At 34.2% G+C, this 20,527-nt stretch overlaps 1 protein-coding gene across 32 annotated transcripts in view; it reads left to right on the top strand.

Annotated features, from left to right (window-relative positions):
* SLC4A10 (solute carrier family 4 member 10) overlaps positions 1-20,527 on the top strand; it is a 422,038-nt gene that overhangs the window by 318,564 nt on the left and 82,947 nt on the right. For 16 of the 32 annotated variants that reach the window (XM_035304692.3, XM_078327536.1, XM_035304684.3 and 13 more), the window contains 3 exons: positions 2,098-2,255; positions 5,270-5,357; positions 17,986-18,132. In XM_035304692.3, the coding sequence (XP_035160583.1) occupies positions 2,098-2,255; positions 5,270-5,357; positions 17,986-18,132 (393 nt within the window). The remainder of the gene's footprint in view (positions 1-2,097; positions 2,256-5,269; positions 5,358-17,985; positions 18,133-20,527) is intronic. The other 16 variants (XM_078327546.1, XM_078327550.1, XM_078327538.1 and 13 more) reach the window with 1 other exon arrangement.

The following is a 20,527-nucleotide window of genomic DNA, read 5'->3' as shown; positions in this document are numbered from 1 at the left end:
ATTTTAACACACTATGTACTTCTTGATGTAATTAAATTTCATATTAAAACAATTATTTCTATAACCCTCATCTGCCTGAGGCACAGACTTTAGTAATTAAGACAATGGCATTTGTCAAGCAATAAATGAGTTTATAGAGTTTTTAAGGTGGAATTTAAATGTCAGGGATTATCAGTATAATTCATATTATAAATTTTGGATTTTTTAAAAAGACGTTTCCTCATCTTAAATATTGTTTCAGTATTTATATTGTATAATCGTTCTTTCCAGTGAGAGAGAAAACTTAACTGTTGATTCTTTTAGAAATTGAAAAGATTATGAAAATTTGTTATGTTTTCCTCAAAGGGCTAACAGTATATGGGAAATCTTTTATTCCCTCCTTTGGAATTTTTTCATTACAATGAAAATATAAAGCATTACTAATTTAAATCATTTAAAATGTGTACATTTCTTCCAGCTAGATAAATACCTACAAAAATACCACAATAAATTTCATGAAATTTAACCTTACTTATTATAGTAAATAAGTGCTTTTGCTATCTATAAACTAAAATATCAAAAAATATTTAATATATAAACTAAAAAATCAAAAAAAATTTTGCTTACACAAAAGCAAAATATTTGCTATGTAATCCAGTGTACGTGAATTGTGAATTTACAAATTTATATTTGGGAGTATTTTTGTAGCTAAAAACTTTAGATGTATAATATTTGTTATATATTTTTATAGGCAGTTTTGCTTTGTTAAATCATTCTTCCTTTCCTTTAAAATAAAATATTGGTTCTATTTGATATTTTTGATGGAGTACCACAGAATATTTTTATATTTAATCCTTGTGAAAGAATGTATGCTTCATATGGTAGGTTATATATTTTGTGGTATCTTTATTTTTTTGGAAAGATTAATTAGTTATAAAACTTCCAAATAGCTGTGCTAAGGTCTTGATTTCAGAAAGCAACATATTTAACATAGTCACTAAAGTATTACTGTATATTTTTTTTCATTTTAAGTTTTTGGGGAAAATACTCTCAAATCATTAAACCTGCAAAGAACTATCTAGGCTAAAAAAAAAAAAAAAAAAAAAATCTTCTCAGCCTCACTCATATGAGCCAGAGCTCTTTCCTCTCTTTCGGCTATTCTCACTTTGATCTTTTGCCCTCATTTTATTAACATCAGAGCATAAGATCAATTATTAGAGCAGATAAATTCTTACTCCCCCAAAAACAGCGTTACATAAAAAGCAACTCAAGTAAATTAGAAACAAGACATAGATCTTGCACAATTTACATTAAAGTCACTGCTTCTCTTCCATTGAGGCCCTGTGAATAAAAATTGATATTTACTGTTAAGGATATTTTGCATTCATTTTTAGACTTCATCCTTTATTCTTAGCATTTCTTCTTGCTAATGATCACTTTTGCTTTGTGTACATTCATTTCAATCACAAACATCTCATGTTAGAAATTCAACTATAGTTCTTCAAACTCCAAATGTTAATATTTTATTCTGATTTTTTCTACTCTGTCATATCTAAATTCAGATGAAAAACTAATATCAAAGAATTACCAGGCCAAGTATATAATGTAAATAATATAGAACAACTGGAAAAGAGAGGAGGTTAAAGTCATAATTTATACTGTAAAGGGAAACATGATTATATTTCTTTTGTAATAAGCATATTTGAATATTACTTAAAATGTATTATGTACAAAAATTAGGTAATATAGTATAAAAATATTAAATTTGTTGGTAAATGCTAATTAAATTATGGTTAAAGAATAGTTATTTAACTGAACTCACATACTTTCCCTGTCTAACATTTCAAGATGGTTGATATTGGAGAAACTTATCTTAAAAATAATAAATAGAAGAACTAGAGTACTCAGCTTATTGATTACAAGTTAAAATAATCCACAAGTTAAAAAAAGGTTATTAAAGAAAAAGGGCAAATGAGATACACACAGATAAACAAACTGTGTATATTTATTTAAACTATATTTATTCATGGATTATTATATGTGAAGCACTGTGCAAAAATGTGATTTGCCAGATTTTTTCAGTTTTGATTTATCGTATTTGCCTGGTGATGCTTGCAGGTTGATCTGCATTTTATGAAAAAGATTCCTCCAGGTGCTGAAGCATCAAACATCTTAGTGGGAGAACTGGATTTCTTGGATCGAACTGTAGTTGCATTTGTCAGGTTGTCTCCAGCTGTACTGCTTCAAGGATTGGCTGAAGTACCAATCCCAACCAGGTAAAGTATAAAAGCATCTTTTGTATTTTTCTTAAACCATTTTTTTTGTGGAAAGAATATGAGAATTAAATATAATTTTCTGTTAGAATTTTGACTAGAAACTAATGTGAAATTTACAGAACTATTATTAATTTTTGTTTGTGGAGGAGGGGAAAGGTGCTTTAAAAATTATTCTATTCTTTTCTCCCTTCTCTCAAAATTCTGTTTCATTTTAAGCATATTCCTCATCTTGAGGTACCCTGAAAACATATGAATTCTTTTTCTTTTTTACATTTTTGGTAAAAGAAGTGATAACATGTTAGTCTTTTTCTTAAAGATTGCATTAAATTGTCTGCTAAAGAAAGAAAGGATTCTGTACATGAGTATGGTCAAATTCAAAAAGAACAGAGTTACTAAGCTTTGCTTACACTTGAATAAGGCCTTCAAGATGCATGTAAGTGCCATAGTTAGGATAATCCCTGTCCTGTCAAATACATGTTTCAATGCTAGGAACAGTGGGCTTCCCACACACAGGGTCTGTAGTATCACTGGTAGAAGTATTATTGGAGTATGGTGAATCTGAGTAAAAAATACAAATTTAATTTAATGATCTGAAATTGTTTTTCATTTAACAATAAACTAACAACTTAGGCATAATACAAACTGAATTATGCTGTTTATCATTTTATAGAATAAGGCTGTCCATGACTAAAACTATAAAAAAAAGAAAGAAAGGAAAACAGAATATTGACTTTAGCACATTAGGTTCCTAGCAATTTACCCAGGAACCTTGTTTTCTTCCATTCTCTTACCATCAGTGTGATTCCAAAATGCAGATAGCCTTTTGCTTTTGTCCTATTCCCACAGCAAAACAGGTCTATTTAGGGCCCTGTTCCCATATGACTGGTGCCCTTTGTTTGATGTTACAGCTATCTCAAATGCTGTTAGCACGCCTCCTCTTCCAAACATTGAATACCTTAGCCAAGTTGCCTTGATAAAAAGTTCAGGTACTGGGTTAACTGTAGAATTATATGTCCTATATGGATCTTTGGCTTTAACTCACAAAACAGCAGATTACATGACTCTATTGCTTTGATTATGGATAAAATATTCTACAACTATGGAATAGTGTAGCCAGGAGAGGCCTCATTTTGTAAGAGCTCAGCTGACTAGAACGACACTCAGTGTGTAAGTACCTATGTCTGACTATGCTTTGAGGGAGGAATCTAGTTACTATTCAGGTTATAGAAAGAACTTTTTATTTATCCTGTTTGAGGGTTACTGAGATTTCTGATACACATAAACTTTTATGTACAAAAAGGGAGGATGAACTGAGCACATGAAAATGGCATTTGACTGGGTGATTCAGGCTATGTTTTTCCTATCGGCAAACTGTAACCTATCCAGGGTTTCTGGGAATCTGGAATTCATATCTAAGATGTCAAACTTACTAATTGTGTAGGTGCTATTTTGGCAGTTTCAAATTTCTTTTCAGTCCTCCAAGCAGTGCATTTGTGTTCCACAACTTAGGAAGGTGTCTGGTAAACTATGAGCAAAAGATGGCTATTTATGACAATGAAAGTACTTGTATTTAAAACGGAGGAAAAGAAAATTTTCCATGAGTAGAAAAAAGCCATAATGGAATTTACTTTGAAAACTATCAGTTTTAAGTGACTTTATTTCATACTGAGATAGCAAAATATATGTAAAGAACAATGGGAGAAAAAAATTAGGGTACCGTAGAGCAACTGTATGAGAAGAGATTTAAATACAAGACTAGTTAGGAAAGGTGAAAAATGGAAGATTAGTTGGACAAACAGAATAAAGAAAGACACTCAGGGTTTCTAATTATCCTTTTATTTTGGAAGATAAAGGGGCATCCTATTAATACAATGGCAACACATAGTAGAAATGTCAGAAAATAATCTTTTAGAACTTTAAAAATAGCCTGTGGAATGGAAACCTGAAAAACAGCAAGATGTACATAGGAAGTTTATTTAAAAAATTATATTTGATAAAGCACCTGCCACTACATTAAACCATCCCTGTTTTTAATGTATACTGAACATTTCTATATAGTAGAAATTGGCTTGGGTTCAGTCGTAACTGATCCCACACACATATTGTCACATCCTCTAAAATTGTGTAATATTTGTCTCATGTAAAAACATGTAAAATCTCTAAAGATTATAACTAAATGAGGAGTAGAATTATAGTAACTATTTTAGTATGCCTTGTAAAGCCATTAGTATTCATCCTTAATAGCATAAATCATTTAACAAATTTATACCACAGAATGATATGGCAGAATATAGGACATTCTTTAATTTTCACAATTCCCAGAAGGATTGACCTTCTCAGACAGGGCAATTACCAATCTGCTTAAGTTACAGTATCTATTGATTTCTTTAAAAGCACCGTTTGTGATGATGAATTTGCCAAATGTTCGACCAAATTTAGATGGAATATTATAGTGCATATGCTATTTTTATTTCTTAGCGTTATAAATAATAGATCATTAACTCCCCATTTTCTTCTACCTCACTGATCTTTGATTCCTGACAATTATTTTATATAATGAAAATTGTACATACACCTACTGTTTTCGACTATATATCTCTCTGTTTTGTTATTGTGTTATCTTTCCTCCCTTTGAACTGTTCTCCATTTTGCATACAAGCGAGTTTTCTTCCTTCCCATTTAGAAAGGTCTAATCAGATTTTACTTTTCCCACTCTCTGTAAGGATCATAGAATCCTTAAAATTCCCAATAATAACTGTACAGGCTCTACAGATAACTAAATGGAGAAACACTGTGATTGAAAAAAAATAACACGCATTCCCATTGCTTGAGCATCTTAAACATAAGAGTCAATCATTGTAGAATTTTTCAAAATAATAATGAACTGTGAAAAGCTATGAAAGTATTTCACATCAAAATCACCACTGTCAGTAATTCCTTTGAGATGAGTGATTCTGTATTATTAAAATTATTTTTATATTTCTACCTTAAAACGTTTTTCTTCTTAATTACAGATTTTTGTTCATTCTCCTGGGACCCCTGGGAAAGGGTCAACAGTACCATGAGATTGGCAGATCAATTGCAACCCTAATGACAGATGAGGTATTTATTCGAGTTCATTGGGAACATTTTCCCCCACTAGGTCTACCTAAAGTTTTTGGAGGTCCTGTTTTCATGACAGTTTGTTGTGAATCAGATTTCTCTGTATTGAATCCCATTCTCCCATGCTTCCACTATATAATTTCCTTTAGAAAAATGTTTTCCAAAGGGATAATACATTAACACACATGGATATAATATTTTAAAACTTCATAGTCTAAAGAAATTTTTTCAGTGACACTTAGAATGTATTATTAATATTCCCTTTATGGTATATGTGCTGCCAAAGTAAGCACCATTGTTAGTATCATTGAAAATCTTGTTTTGGGTAAACAATTTCAAAGTCTAAAGAAAAAATAATAGCAGTTTATTTACACAGAATACATGACACCAAGATACATGCAATATCTATCGACTCTCTACAGTTGTCTGAAATATAGGTGTTTTTAAACTGGGAGTTTGGGGACTATTTGAGAAGCGGTAAATAGATTTCAAGGGGCTGTGATTTCTGTAATGTAGCACATAATTTTTTCTGTGTAAAAATTTTGTGTGTAGATTTTTTTGAACTGGAAAAATTTTCATCAGTTTCTCAAGGAGGTGTATGTCTCAAAAATGTAAGATCTTTAAAGTAAGAACCTAAAAAGTAGTATCAAACCACTATTCTCCTTGACTTGGATTCTTCAACACATTATGGAAATTTGTTTTGATTGTTAATGGGAAGAGCAGATGCAGTAGATCACAGAAGGGACATTAAATCACAATTCAGTTGTAAATGAACAAATGGGATTATATACTTTCTAGATGTCATCTAAATAATTTGATAATATATTTATTAAAATACATGGCTGCATATATTTGAAAATTCTGTAAAAAGAATCAATTAGTGTTGTGTATTACTTTTTCTAAGTTTACAAAAGCTAAAATTTGAACTTGCTTTGGGGGTTCAATATTATATTCTATCTGTCTGAATTATGTTTTATAGTCATATGAATTAGTTTTTGATATTTATGCATAGGAAAGCAAAAGCTAGAAGAAAAATATTGTTTTCCCTCAGTTTTCAAAAGCAACCAACTTAATGAGTTACAAATTACCACAAATTGGGCAGCTTAAATGACAGTAATTTGTTTTCCTACATTTTAGAGGCTAGAAGTTTGAAGTCAAGGTGTCAGCAGGGCCACACTCCTTTTAAAGTCTCTAGGGGAGAATCCTTCCTTGTCTCTTTCATATTCTGGTGGCTCTTGGTCTTCTCTGGCTTTTGGCAGCAGAACTTTGATCTCTGTCTTCATCTTCACATAGTCTTCTCCTAGTTGTCTCTGTGTGTCTTCTCATTTTTTTTTATGAAGACAGATATTTGTCATTGGATTTATGGCCCATCCTAAATCCATCTAAATCATTGGATTCAGGGCCCATCCTAATTCAGTATAATTTCGTCTTGAGATATTTACCTTACGTACATCTACAAAAATCCTTATTTCAAATAAGGTCACATTCAGAGGCTCCAGGGTTGATGTATAGTTTGGGAGGACATTATTCAACCCACTGTACTGAGTAACTTATTCTATTCAGGAAATTTGTGAGAAGACAGGAGAATGAAAAAAAAAACAGCTTAATGAGGACCACACACCTGAGCTAGCAGAACTCTCTTTGAGAAAACACTCACCGTATAAAAGCTCTTAGCATTTCCATATTGATTTGTATTTTGCATTTTTTACAGTATTGCAAAATAAATGATGCTGTGATTGGTATTCTACAATTTAAGTCTTATCACTTTCACATACATTTGTTTAACATTTCATTATATTTCAGATACAAAATCTTTCCCCATCTAAGAAATTAGGGGATTATTTTAAGGTTTCGGTGGGGCATGAGACATGTGATAATGTGAGAGGATCCTACTATGTCATGGGAGGTACATGTATAACAATGTACCTCTCTTCTTTTCACCTTCTACTTCCTCAATTGGGAATCAAGATTTTTCTCAACAGAAAGATGTCAGTTCCAAAGTTTTCTTGACTAATCAATCAAGTGGACATAAAACAGGGAAGCATCCATGTTCTATAAATTTCAGATTTAGGATGAGAACAAAGAAGGGACTCCCATCTATTTCTTTGATTAGTAAGAGCTACCTAATTTGAGTATAAGCATCAATCATATAATATAAGACTGAAATTTGAGCATAAGCATCAGTCATCTAATAAAAAATGTATTTTTTTCAATTATTTAGACTTGAAAGTTTTAGAGCACAGCTTTAGGTAATTTGTAACTCTTTGTAGTTTATGGGATAGGGAAGCAGAAATTCAACCGGAAAGTTACTCTAAAAGATAAGAGCTATTAGTTATAATAGGACATTGATTGAATATCAAATAATGTTTAAATTTTTTTAAAGTGAAAACAGATTTGTATTGTTTAAAGCCCAGGTGAAGCAATTGTTCTGCTTATCTAATTGCTTTGAAGGCTATTGAATAATTGTACTAGGCCAGGCTCAATGACTCACATGTGTAATCCCAGCACTTCGGAAGGCCAAGGCAGGCAGATCACCTGAGGTCAGGAGTTCGAGATCAGCCTGGCCAACATGGTGAAACCCCATCTCCACTAGAAATACAAAAAATAGCTGGGTGTGGTGGCATGTGCCTGTAGTCCTAGCTACTCTGGAGGTTGAGGGGGGAGAATCACTTGAACCTGGGAAGTGGAAATGGCAGTGAGCAAAGATTAGACCACTGTACTCTAGCCTGAGTGACAGAGCAAGACTCTGTCTCAAAAAAAAAAGAATGATTGTACTCATTCAGAATAGAATTTAATATGTTGACTCATAAAGTTTACTTTAGTTAAAAAATATAGCACATTGGATTGCATTATCAAACTATAAATTTCATGAGAACAGTTAGCATTTTAGCATTGAATATTCATTTTTGTGCCCTGATTTTGCCAGTTGCTCAATTAAATATTTGTTGACCTAAGTTCTGTCTTTTCCCTCTCTGTACTTGGAACACTTTCTAGGTAGACTGTCTTCCTTTTGCAATTTTGGACTTATCACAGTGTCTGACCCTCAGTCAGGGTTCCACAAATTTGTAAACAATGAATCAATGACTGCATATTCTAGTCATCATACCAATATTCTATCTTGACTCAAGCCAGTAATTTTTATTCATTTCTGTGGGCTTTACTAGAGATAAATCTTATGATTGTGCTTATCAACACTGCTACTAATGTGTTGATCCCTTCACATTCTCAAAAATTACTAAGCATCCCAAAGAGCTTTTGTATACATACACATGCTGGTATTTACCATAATAGAACTTAAAACTGAGAAATTTAAAAAATATGTGTTAATGAATTTATTTAAAAATAACAATAGGACAGTCACAGTGGCTCACATCTGTAATCCCAGTACTTTCAGAGCCCAAGATGAGTGGATCACTCAATGGCACAAGTTTGAGACCAGCCTGAGCAGAATGGTGAAACCTTGTCTCTACAAAAAAAAACTCAAAAAAAAAAAAAAAAAGTAGCTGCCTATAATCCCAGCTAATCAGCTACTTGAAAGGCTGAGGTGGGAGGATCACTTGAGCCAGAAAGGCGGAGGTTGTAGTGAGCTGAGATGGCACCACTGCACTCCAGCCTGGGAAATAAAGACAGATCTTGTCTCAAAATAAATAAATAAATATATAGTAACAGTAAAGCCATTATATGTTAATATAAATAGTACACTTTAATGAAAATGAAAACAAAATACTAAGAAAGGTGTTGTTTTTTCTTTTTCTGGATATTTGAGTGAAGAGTTTCCTCTCTCTTCTAGATCTTAAGTGAACCCTGACAGCTAGCATGCACAACACATATTAGCTACTTGGAAGAAATACACATGAAATGAATGTCTAGGTTTACCCCATCCTTAAAAAAAATTCTTTACTGCTTAGAACAGCATGTACTTTTGAAGCATGTACTTTGAAGAAGAGTTGGTTCCATCTGAATCTTGAGTGTTTTGAAGGAGTAGTCTCTACTTGATCCTGAATATTTTCAGCTTCATTCATTTCTTATCATATTGCAGTCTTATGTTTGCCACTGTCATTTTGCTTAAACTGTTCTCAACAAAGTTATCATTTACTAAGTATGCTATTGTATGTTCAGTGTGAAATTATTGAACATTCTATTTTTCTTTTTTTCCACGTATAATTGCTAAATTTTGTTGTGTGCTTCATTTTGTTACTAAATCTCTGAGATCTAGTTCCATCAATACACAGTTTATAGACAGGTTTTAGCATGAAGTGATGTTGAATTTTATTGAAGGCCTTTTCTGCATTTATTTAAATAATCATGTGGTTTTTTTGTCATTGGTTCCGTTTGTATGATAGTTTATGTTCATTGATTTGCACTTGTTGAACCAGACTTGCATCCCAGGGATGAAGCCAACTTGATTGTGGTGGATAAGCTTTTTGATGTGCTGCTGGATTCAGTTTGTCAGTATTTTATTGAGGATTTTTGTAACGACATTCTTCAGGGATATTGGCCTGAAATTTTCTTTTGTAATTGTGCCTCTGCCAGGTTTTGGTATCAAGATGATGCTGGCCTCATAAAATAAGTTAGGAAGGAGTCCCTTTTTTTCTATTGTTTGGAATAGTTTTAGAAGGAATGGTACCAGCTTCTCCTTGTATCTGGTACAATTCGGCTATGAATCTATCTGGTCCTAGGCTTTATTTGGTTGGTAGGCTATTAATTACTGCCTCAATTTTAGAACTTATATATTGGTCTTTTCAGGGATTCGACTTCTTTGTGGTTTAGTCTTGGGAGGGTGTATGTGTCTAGGAATTTAGCCATTTCTTCTACATTTTCTAGTTTATTCGCATATAGGTGTTCATAGTGTTCTCTGATGGTAGTTTGTATTTCTGTGGGATCACTAACTAGCGATATCTCCTTTATACTTTTTTATTGTATATATTTGATTCTTCTATCTTTTCTTCTTTATAGTCTGGCTAGTGGTCTATCTACTTTGTTAATCTTGTCAAATAACCAGTCTCTATCTCCTTCAGTTCTACTCTGATCTTAGTTATTCCTTGTCTTCTGCTAGCTTTTGAATTTGTTTGCTCTTGCTTCTCTAGTTCTTTTAACTGTGATGTTAGGGTGTCGAGTTTAAATCTTTCCTGCCTTCTCTTGTGGGCATTTAGTGCTATAAATTTCCCTCTAAACACTGCTTTAGCTGTGTCTTGGAGATTCTGGTACATTGTGCCTTTGTTCTCATTGGTTTCAAAAAACTTATTTATTTCTATTTTCATTTTATTATTTACCAGTAGTCATTCGGGAGCAGGTTGTTCAGTTTCCATGTAGTTGTGCAGTTTTGTGTGAGTTTCTTAATTATGAGTTCTAATTTGAGTGCACTATGATCTGAGAGACTGTTTGTTATGATTTCTGTTCTTTTGCATTTGCTGAGGAGCATTTTACTTCCAATTATGTTACCAAATTTTGAATAAGTGGAATGTTATGCTGAGAAGAATTTATATTCTGTTGATTTGGGATGGAGCGTTCTGTAGATGTCTGTTAGGTCCACTTGGTCCAGAGCTGAGTTCAAGTTCTGAATATCTTTGTTAATTTTCTGTCTCATTGATCTGTCTAATATTAACAGTTAGGTGTTAAATTCTCCCACTATTGTTGTGTGGGAGTCTACGTTTCTTTGTAGGTCTCTAAGAATTTGCTTTATATATCTGGGTGCTCCTGTATTTGGTGCATATATATTTCGAATAGTTAGCTTTTCTTGTTGCATTGACCCCTTTATCATTATGTAATGCCCTTCATTGTCTTTTTTTATTTTTGTTGGTTTAAACCTGTTTTATCAGAGACTAGGATTGCAACCCTTACTTTATTTTTTCCATTTGCTTGGTAACTGTTCCTCCATTCCTTTATTTCAAGCCCATGTGTACCTTTGCACAAAAAATGAGTTCTCCTGAATAGAGTACACCAATGAGTCTTGACTCTTTATCCAATTTGCCAGTCTGTGTCTTTTAATGGGGCAATTAGCCTGTTTATATTTAAGGTTAATATTGTTATGTGTGAATTTGATGCCGTCATTATGATGCTAGCTGGTTATTTTGCCCATTATTTGATGCAGTTTCTTCATAGTGTTGATGATTTTTACATTGTTTTGCAGTGGCCAGTACAGGTTTTCCCTTTCCATGTTTAGTGCTTCCTTCAGGAGCTCTTGTAAGGCAGGCTTGGTGGTGACAAAATCTCTCAGCATTTGCTTGTTTGTAAAGGATTTTATTTCTTCTTCACTTATGAAGCTTAGTTTGGCTGTATATAAAATTCTGGATTAAAAATTCTTTTTTTTTTAAGAATGCTGAATATTGGACCCTACTCTCTTCTGGCTTGCAGGGTTTCCGCAGAGAGATCCGCTGTCAGTCTGATGTGCTTCCTTTCATGGGTAACCTGACCTTTCTCTCTGGCTGTCCTTAACATTTTTCCCATCATTTCAACCTTGGTGAATCTGATGACTATGTGTCTTGGGGTTGCTCTGCTCGAGGAATATCTTTGTGGTGTTCTCTATATTTCCTGAATTTGAGTATTAGCCTGTCTTGCTTGGCTGAGGAAGTTCTCTTGGATAATATCCTGCAGAGTTTTTTCCAACTTGGTTCCACTCTCCCCATCACTCTCAGAAACATCAAATCAAACATAGGTTTGACCTTTTCACATAGTCCCGTGTTTCTTGGAGGCTTTGTTTATTCCTTTTCCTTCTTTTTTCTCTGATCTTCTTTTCATGCTTTATTTCATTAAATTGATCTTCAATCTCTGATATTGTTTCTTCTGCTTGATTGATTTGGCTATTGATACGTGTATATGCTCACAAAGTCCTTGTGTTGTGTTTTTTAGCTCCATCAGGTTATTTATGTTCTTCTCTAAGCTGGTTATTCTTGTTAGCAATTCCTGTAACCTTTTTTCAAGATTTCTTAGCTTCCTTGAACTGGTTTAGAACATGCTCTTTTAGCTCAGAGGAGTTTGTTATTATGCACCTTCTTAGGCCTACTTCTGTCAATTCTTCAAACTCATTCTCCATCCAGTTTTGTTACCTGGCTGGTGAGGAGTTGTGATTCTTTGGAGGAGAAGAGGTACTCTGGTTTTTGGAATTTTCAGTCTTTTTATGCTGAAAAACTTTCCTTTCTAATTGAGCCAATTGTCTTGTGAAAAGAAAGACTAATATATGAAAAGTAAAATATATGGCCTATGGTGATAAGTGCTGTGAAGGAAATCATGAAAGCAGTAAAGGGAGGTAAAGGTGGGCTGGGGAGAGTTACAAGTTAAAATAAAATGGTCAGAGAAGACTTTACTGAGGAGATATTTCAGCAAACATCCTAAAGCAAGAAAGAGAGCAACCTATGCAGGTACCTGAGAGGAGAGTTCTCCAAGCAAAAGGACAAAGAGCAAAGGCTTTGGGATGGAAGTATGCCTGAAACATCAGGGGAACAAGGAGGACAACATGGCTGGGCAGAAGTGAGAAATGGAGGGAACAGTAAGGGATGAGGTCAGAGAGGTTATAGGATGGGGGCCAGTCTGTGCAGGATATTTGTAGATCATATAAGGACGCTGAATGAGTAGGGAAGCAAATAGCTTTTTATTAGAGAGTTGACATGATTTGTATTACATTTTAAAATGTTGGCTGGGTGTATTACATTTTTAAATGTTGGCAGGATATTTGTAGATCGTATAAGGACATTGAATGAGTAGGGAAGCAAATAGCTTTTTATTATAGAGTTGACATGATTTGTATTACATTTTAAAATGTTGGCTTGGTGCTGTGGCTCACATCTGTAATGTCAGGATTTGGGGAGGCCAAGGTGGGAGGATCACCTAAGGTCAGGAATTCAAGATCGGCCTGACCAACATGGGGAAACCCTGTCTCTACTCAAAAGACAAAATTAGCTGTGTATGGTGACACATGCCTGTAATCCCAGCTACTTGGGAGGCTGAGGCAGGAGAATTGCTGAAACCTGGAGGTGAAGCTTGTGGTGAGCCAAGACCATTGCACTCCAGCTGGGCAATAAGAGCAAAACTCAATCACACACACACACACACACACACACACACACACACACACACGAATAGGCCATGGAGGGGGATGGATGAAAGCAGAGAGACCACTTCAGAGGCAATTGCCACAGTCTAGGCAAGCAGTGCTCATGAGAGAGAAATCAGTGCAATTCCAATCCAAATCCCAACAAGATTTACTGAGGAGCTTGAAAAGCTTATTTTAAGAAATATCAACCAAGAGAAATATCTGAAAGTCCAAGAATAGTAAAAACAGGCTTGAAAGGAAAGGAAAGGAAATGAAACCTCAGATGTTGGGATTTCTTCCTAATTCCTTCTTGCTTTTTCCCAGTCTTTTCTGGATCTGTCCTTCTTCTCACTCATTAAATTGAGAATGTTACTCCTTAATTATCTATTATAGCTTCTTCATCACAAGTTTTATCAGTTCACAAAGGTGATGTAGAATCTCCTATCTTTTAGAATTTAAAATATAATAAAAAATAAGAAGCAAATGAAAGGAAAGAAGAGGAGGAGAATAAGGAAATAGAGAGGGAAGAAGGAAAGGCATGTCTTAGTTGTATGAAATTGGACAAATTAAATAACTTCAACTCTCTCTGCCTCAGTTTCCTCATCTTTAAACCAGGAATGATAATGATTGTCTTATTTTATGTTTTTATTGTGATTAGTATATGCTTATTGCCTACTATATATTAGAGATAAGGTGGTAAAAATTAAAGACATGGTCACTGGCCTCATAGAACAATCCTGAAATCATCCTTGACTGCTTTAATTATTTCACATTCCAAATCCAATCTATCATCAAATCTTTCTGGGCTGACTTTCACAATATCTCCATAATCCTGCCACTGTACTAATTTTCTGCACTGTTATTACCTGGCTTCCACTGTCATCAATGGGTTCATGTCACTATTATTATTCTATTAATGTAACAGCCTCTTGGTTTTTCTTTCTGCCCTTACCCCACTTCATCCTATGCTCAACCCAATAGTCTTCTGCTCAAAACCATCTAATGGCTTCCTACTCATTCCGAGTAAAAGTCTAAGTTCTTGTGATGACCTACAAAGTCCTACAAGATGTCCTTTCTCCTCCTCCACCTTGCCTTTTAGACATCATCTGCTACTCTCCCTCTTGCTGCTTCTCAAACATGACAGGCATGCTCCACATTGGTAATTCTGTCTGCCTTGAAAGCTCTTGTTCCTGACAACAATAGAGCAGGCATCCTTACCTCCTTCAGGTCCTTGCTGAAATATCTACTAATGGAAGCCTTTCTTAATCTCCTTGTTCAAAATTGTAACAGTCCCCAGTCCTACCCTTATTCCCCTTTTCTGCTTCATTTTTCTCCATAGCACCTTCCATCATCTACCAAAATATATACTCATTTATATTGCTTATTTTCCATCTCATCCCTCCCCTTAGAATGTAAGCCCAATGGGGGAGGGATTTTTTTGTGGTTTTGTTCACTGCTCTATCACTAGCACTTGAATAGTTTGATGAATATTTACTGAGTGAATGTTCAAGCTCATGTTTTATAAGAGAAAACAGACATTAAAAACGAATTATATAATTAATTATTATTATGAATAGTTATAATTACAGTGAAAGCTATCAAGAAGGAGACAGTGTTATTAACAAAGTGTATCATCTTGTTTGAGAAGGGGGTCAGAGAAGTCAGATATACAATGAAATCAGACTGTTAGGTTTTCTAGACAAAGAGAAGATAGAAGAGGAATGTAAAATAATTAGATTATTGCTAAAACTGGTGATAGGGAAATAACAGTAAATGTCATTTATGATTTAAAATCAAACAAATTATGGCATCTATACCTTTAAGGAGCTTTAAAATAACAGGAAATCTGTTGTCCTCAATGAATTTGGACATTCATCTACCTAAAACAGGGTATAGGATCATGTGATCTCTCAAAGCAGTTTTCTAATTAAATGTGATCAAATTAAGAAAGATTTCAAGAGAGTTGTTACTAACAGGAAAAGGGTAGAGTTGCTAAACTCTTACTGAGGACTAAGAACATTTGAAGTTCTTAAGTGTTCAAATGAGGTCTCGGGACCACGTAATCATCTTTAGAAGAGGCTCGTGCCTTGGAAATCTGCGTTTTTATATTTAAAAAATCTCTTTCTCAAAATGCAACAAAACTATTAATATCATTGATATTTTTGTATTATCCTAAGCAAAGTCTTTATCACACCAATAATGTTTTGTGAGGTAGTCTCAGTTGGAAAGGCAAGAAAAAGCTTTTTAAAATGATTATTATTACTTAACAATTTATATTGAGTATCAAACCAGAAATAGAAACAAATAGTTTAAAAGCAGAACAGAATAGTTGAAAAAAGGATTTACCTGGCAATTTTGGGATATTTGATCATTATAATATAGGCCAGCATAAAGAATAATATAGGTGTCCCAGCTGGGCATGGTGGCTCATGCCTGTAATCTCAGCACTTTGGGAGGCTGAGATGGGCAGATTATGAGGTCAGGAGTTCAAGACCAGCCTGGCCAATATGGTTAAACCCCATCTCTACTAAAAATTTAAAAGATTAGCCGGGTGTGATGGTGCACACCTGTAGTCCCAGCGACTCGGGAGGCTGAGGCAAGAGAATCACTTGAACAATGCGAGGCAGAGGTTGCAGTGAGCTGAGGTCATGCCACTGCACTCCAGTCTGGGGGACAGTGTGAGACTCCATCTCCAAAATAATAACAATAATAATAATAATATAGGAGTCCCTAATCTCAAATACTTGTCTCATTTCATCCTAAGTGAAATTTTAAAAGTATCAGAAATATTTATATAATGTTCACTGTAAATTAATTTTTTCTCTTTATCCTTATTTTTATTTTCCCCATTTACTATATTAAGTACAGAATTCCTGTGTATGTTAGGATACGTTAGGTTATGCTGCCAGAAAACCAACTAAAATCTTAATGGCTTAAAACTGTAAGAGTTTATTTCTATCATGCCTAATTGTTCATCAAGATCTAGGAGAGAGGTTCTGCTCATTATCACCTGGGCCCCCTGGGCTTATAGAAGCTCTATCTAGACCTGTGTTTTCTCAGTCACTAAACCAGAAAAAAAGTAAGGTTATAAATTACACATTAGTACTCGTAACTTTCATTCAAAAGCGACATATGTACACCCAGGTAGAATATACCTAATCCAAGTATCAAAGAAGGCAAAGAAGTACAATCTTACCATGTGGTCTAGAAGAAGACCTGGAATATTTCTCAACAGCCTACATGACTAACATAGCACATGTACGTGGAGGGGAAGTGGAGAGGATAAGTATGAAATGTGACTCATACTTTGAATGGAAATACACTTTCTTTATTGTATAGATATAATACATAGTTGGCCCTCTGTATCTGCAGGTTCTGTACCCTTGAACTTAACCAACTACAAATCAAAAATATTTGAAAAGTCTGCATGCAGTAGCTCACACATATAATCCTGGCACTTTGAGAGGCCAAGGTGGGAGGATGATTTGGGGCCAGGAGTTCTAGATCAGCCCAGGCAACATAACGAGACCCTGTCTCTACAAGAAATGTTTTAAAAATTAGCCAGGTTTGGTGGTACACGCCTGTAGTCCCAGCTACTCGGGAGACAGGAGCTTAAGCAGGAGTTTGAGGCTACAGTGAACTATTATGTTACCACTGCATTCCAGTCTGCATGACAGAGTGAGACTCTGTCTCTAAAAACAAAAATTAAAAATATTTTTTTGGGGGGAAACAATAAAAAATAACAATGTTATAATAAAAATAATATGCATAAAAATTATGCAGTACAACAACTATTTATATGGCAATGGGGGTTATGTCCCACATTGAAAATATCACAAGTGGAAACTGTGTTTTTGACTTATTATATTTTCAACTTATCACAGGTTTATTCAGACTTAACCCCATTGAAATTTGAGGTGCATACTCAACGCATGTCACTTTTGCACCATCGTAAAGTCAAAAGGTTGTAAGAGAAACCATAGAAAGTTGGAGACCCTCCAAATACAGGAGGATATGCATAGGTTATATGCAATACTGCCCCATTTTATATAAGGAACTCAAGTATCCATAGATTCTGGTATCTGCAAGGAGTCCTAGAATTGATCCATGACAGGTGCTGAGGAATGATTATATATCCAGAAAATACTAACTTATAACCTTAGTATTATTTTCAAAATTAAAATTTTTTTAAAATTAATTTATTTATGCCAGGGTATAAATACTGCTGAAATTTCCAACATATTTTATAAATTTTTATTTCTATTTTTAAGCAAAAGCTTCCTCTAGAAATTGATTTTCCCACACAAATAATTTTTGCCTAATTCTGGTTTAATGAGCTTTCTTTCATCCACCTTTTTCTTTCCCTTACTCCTTCCCTCTAGAAGTTTCAACATTCATCTGACATCCTAAGAAAAATAGTTATCTGTATGGATCCATAAAATTGTAATATTTTACTTTATAAACTTCTTTAGAGTCAGAGCTGTCTGTTTCTTAAAATTGTTACAATCACGTGGGAGATAACTGGGTTGAAAACACTGAACACATTAATATTTTATAATTATATGCAAACTATAAATAATATTTGTATTTCTTCTAAAGGTATTTCATGATGTTGCTTACAAAGCTAAAGATCGTAATGATTTGGTATCAGGGATTGATGAGTTTCTGGATCAGGTTACTGTTCTCCCTCCTGGAGAATGGGATCCAAGCATTCGAATAGAGCCTCCCAAAAATGTTCCTTCTCAGGTATGTATATTTGAAGACATTCTTTGAAATTACATTATTTTGTTGTCTTTTAAATGCATAATAGCATAATCCATCAAGAAGATTTAAATGATAGCCTCTAAGACAGAAAGAGCGTGAAGTTACAAGATCTTTCTTAATGCTACCCAACACACATCACTGGCAGTTTGATGATAACCTACTCATCAAACAGTCCCATATGGCTGGAAAGATTTTAGCCCCTACTTAAAAGATATTATACAAAAGGAAGATTTAAATTTTAATAACAATATAAAATAAGACCTGAGAAAAAGTCCATTACTGTCTGTTTCCATTGGCAAGATTAGGAAACTTAAAAGACATGACTTAATCATATTATGTAGAAAACTCTATATAACTGCTAATAACAGTAAATATTGGGAAGGTTTTAAAATTATTATTATTATTATTTTTTTTTTTAAGACGGAGTTTTGCTTTTGTGACCCAGGCTGGAGTGTAATGGTGCAATCTCAGCTCACCGCAACCTCCGCCTCCTGGGTTCAGGCAATTCTCCTGCCTCAGCCTCCCAAGTAGCTGGGATTACAGGCACACGCCACCATGCCTAGCTAATTTTTCGTATTTTTAGTAGAGACGGGGTCTCACCATGTTGACCAAGATGGTCTCGAGCTCTTGACCTCATGATCCACCCGCCTCGGCCTCCCAAAGTGCTGGGATTACAGGCTTGAGCCACCGCGCCCGGCCCAAAAATTATCATTCTTATATTTGTATTGCTTTTGTGTGAATGTATGATATAAATATTTTTAAAATTTTGCTTATGAACATTTAATATGTATTTTACCCATCATGCAATACAGAAAGATAGAAATATAAAGCATTGCTCTTTTCTGGGTAATTCTTAAAATTGCAGGCATGACTGTTAAGAGTGATGACCAAATGTTTGTTAAGCTCACTCCTCATACTGCCACCTCTATGCCTGCTGAATTTGCTTCCACAACCCTCCCAAGTTGTTACATATTTAGTCTTGCCTTTGGCTCTTGCTCTGTGGAGTCCAGCCTGGCCTGACTCTGCTGCCCTATTCGAAGCGACAGATGGTCTAACTGACCCAGCCCTGGAATTCAAAATGTTTCTGCTTTGCCAGGGGTGGGCAAATGAGCAGTTGTACCACTCAACCATGAGTACTTGAAAAGGGTGTCTCAATCTCACTGTCAATCTAAAAAAACCATACAGATACTTCATTTGTGTATTTTCATTCTGAAGTCATTTCATAATTATTAAAGACTACTTAGTTCCTTTTCTCAAAATTACCATTTTATAATTCTTTAACTGCTGCCACATATTTCAGTTGATCTATTACTAAAATAAAAACAGTTGCTTATTAATTAATTGTAGGAGTTATAGATTATCTCATTTCTGTACTTGTAGTATACATCTTTGTATTAATGATATTAAAAGGAGCAATATAATGCTTCTGGAATATGTAGAAACTGTTTAATTAATGTTATTTGGAGAAATTCTGCAAAATACTAATACATTTGGAATGAGACTTTAAAATTCACTATACCAATTAGCTATTGAAATACTAAAGATGAAGGTAAGTGTTTTTGAAAACATCTTTTTGAACAATAATGTTTTTGAGGCAAGTTGAGGGATGGGAGGCCACTTTTTTTATGATTTTATGACAGCCTTTAAAATCAGAATTAATTATTGAATTCTGGGTATTGAGAGGCAGTCATAGGAAGAACATTGAATTAAGAATCAAAGCATCTAGGTTCTGCAGTTATCTATTTATATGACCTTGAATGAATGTTTTAGCCCCTCTATTGATGTTCTGTATCAGCACTGTCCAACAGAGTTTTCTGCAAGAATGGAAGTGTTCTATATCTATGCTGTCTAGTAATCAAGCCACTAGCAAGCATTAGAAATGTTGCTACTGCAATTAATGGACAAAATTTTCCATTTTAATTACCTTAAATGTAAATAGACATATGCAGTTTGTGGCTATCATATTAGACAGCAAGTTCTATATAACAAATATGAATTCGAGATATGCTCTATGCTTCTTTTCAACATTCATGTTTTTAAAATGTATGTTGTAATTGAATAAAAGATAGCATGAGGCTATGTTTTCTATTAGATGGAGTAAAATGAGTTAATATATATGAAATATTCTGACCTCAGACTCATTCAAATAATATTTTCACCATCGGGATAATTTCCATGTTTTTTATTCATTTGAAATGTGAAAATCCAAGCATTTTAAATATTCTCTTCCTTACAGTAAGAGTAACCTGTTACCTCAAGGGATAACCCTGAAAATATTCATTAGAACTTTGCATCAGTCATTAAAATCACCTCCTTTTGTGTACCTTCAACTTATTTGCTCTTCTCTCATGTCATGTACTTGCTTGTCAAAACTACA

This window comes from Callithrix jacchus, chromosome 6 (genome assembly GCF_049354715.1).
Source record: "Callithrix jacchus isolate 240 chromosome 6, calJac240_pri, whole genome shotgun sequence".
In the NCBI taxonomy this organism is placed as follows: Eukaryota; Metazoa; Chordata; class Mammalia; order Primates; family Cebidae; genus Callithrix; species Callithrix jacchus.
Note: the sequence above shows the minus strand (reverse complement) of the source record. Positions and strands in the feature narration are given on the sequence as shown.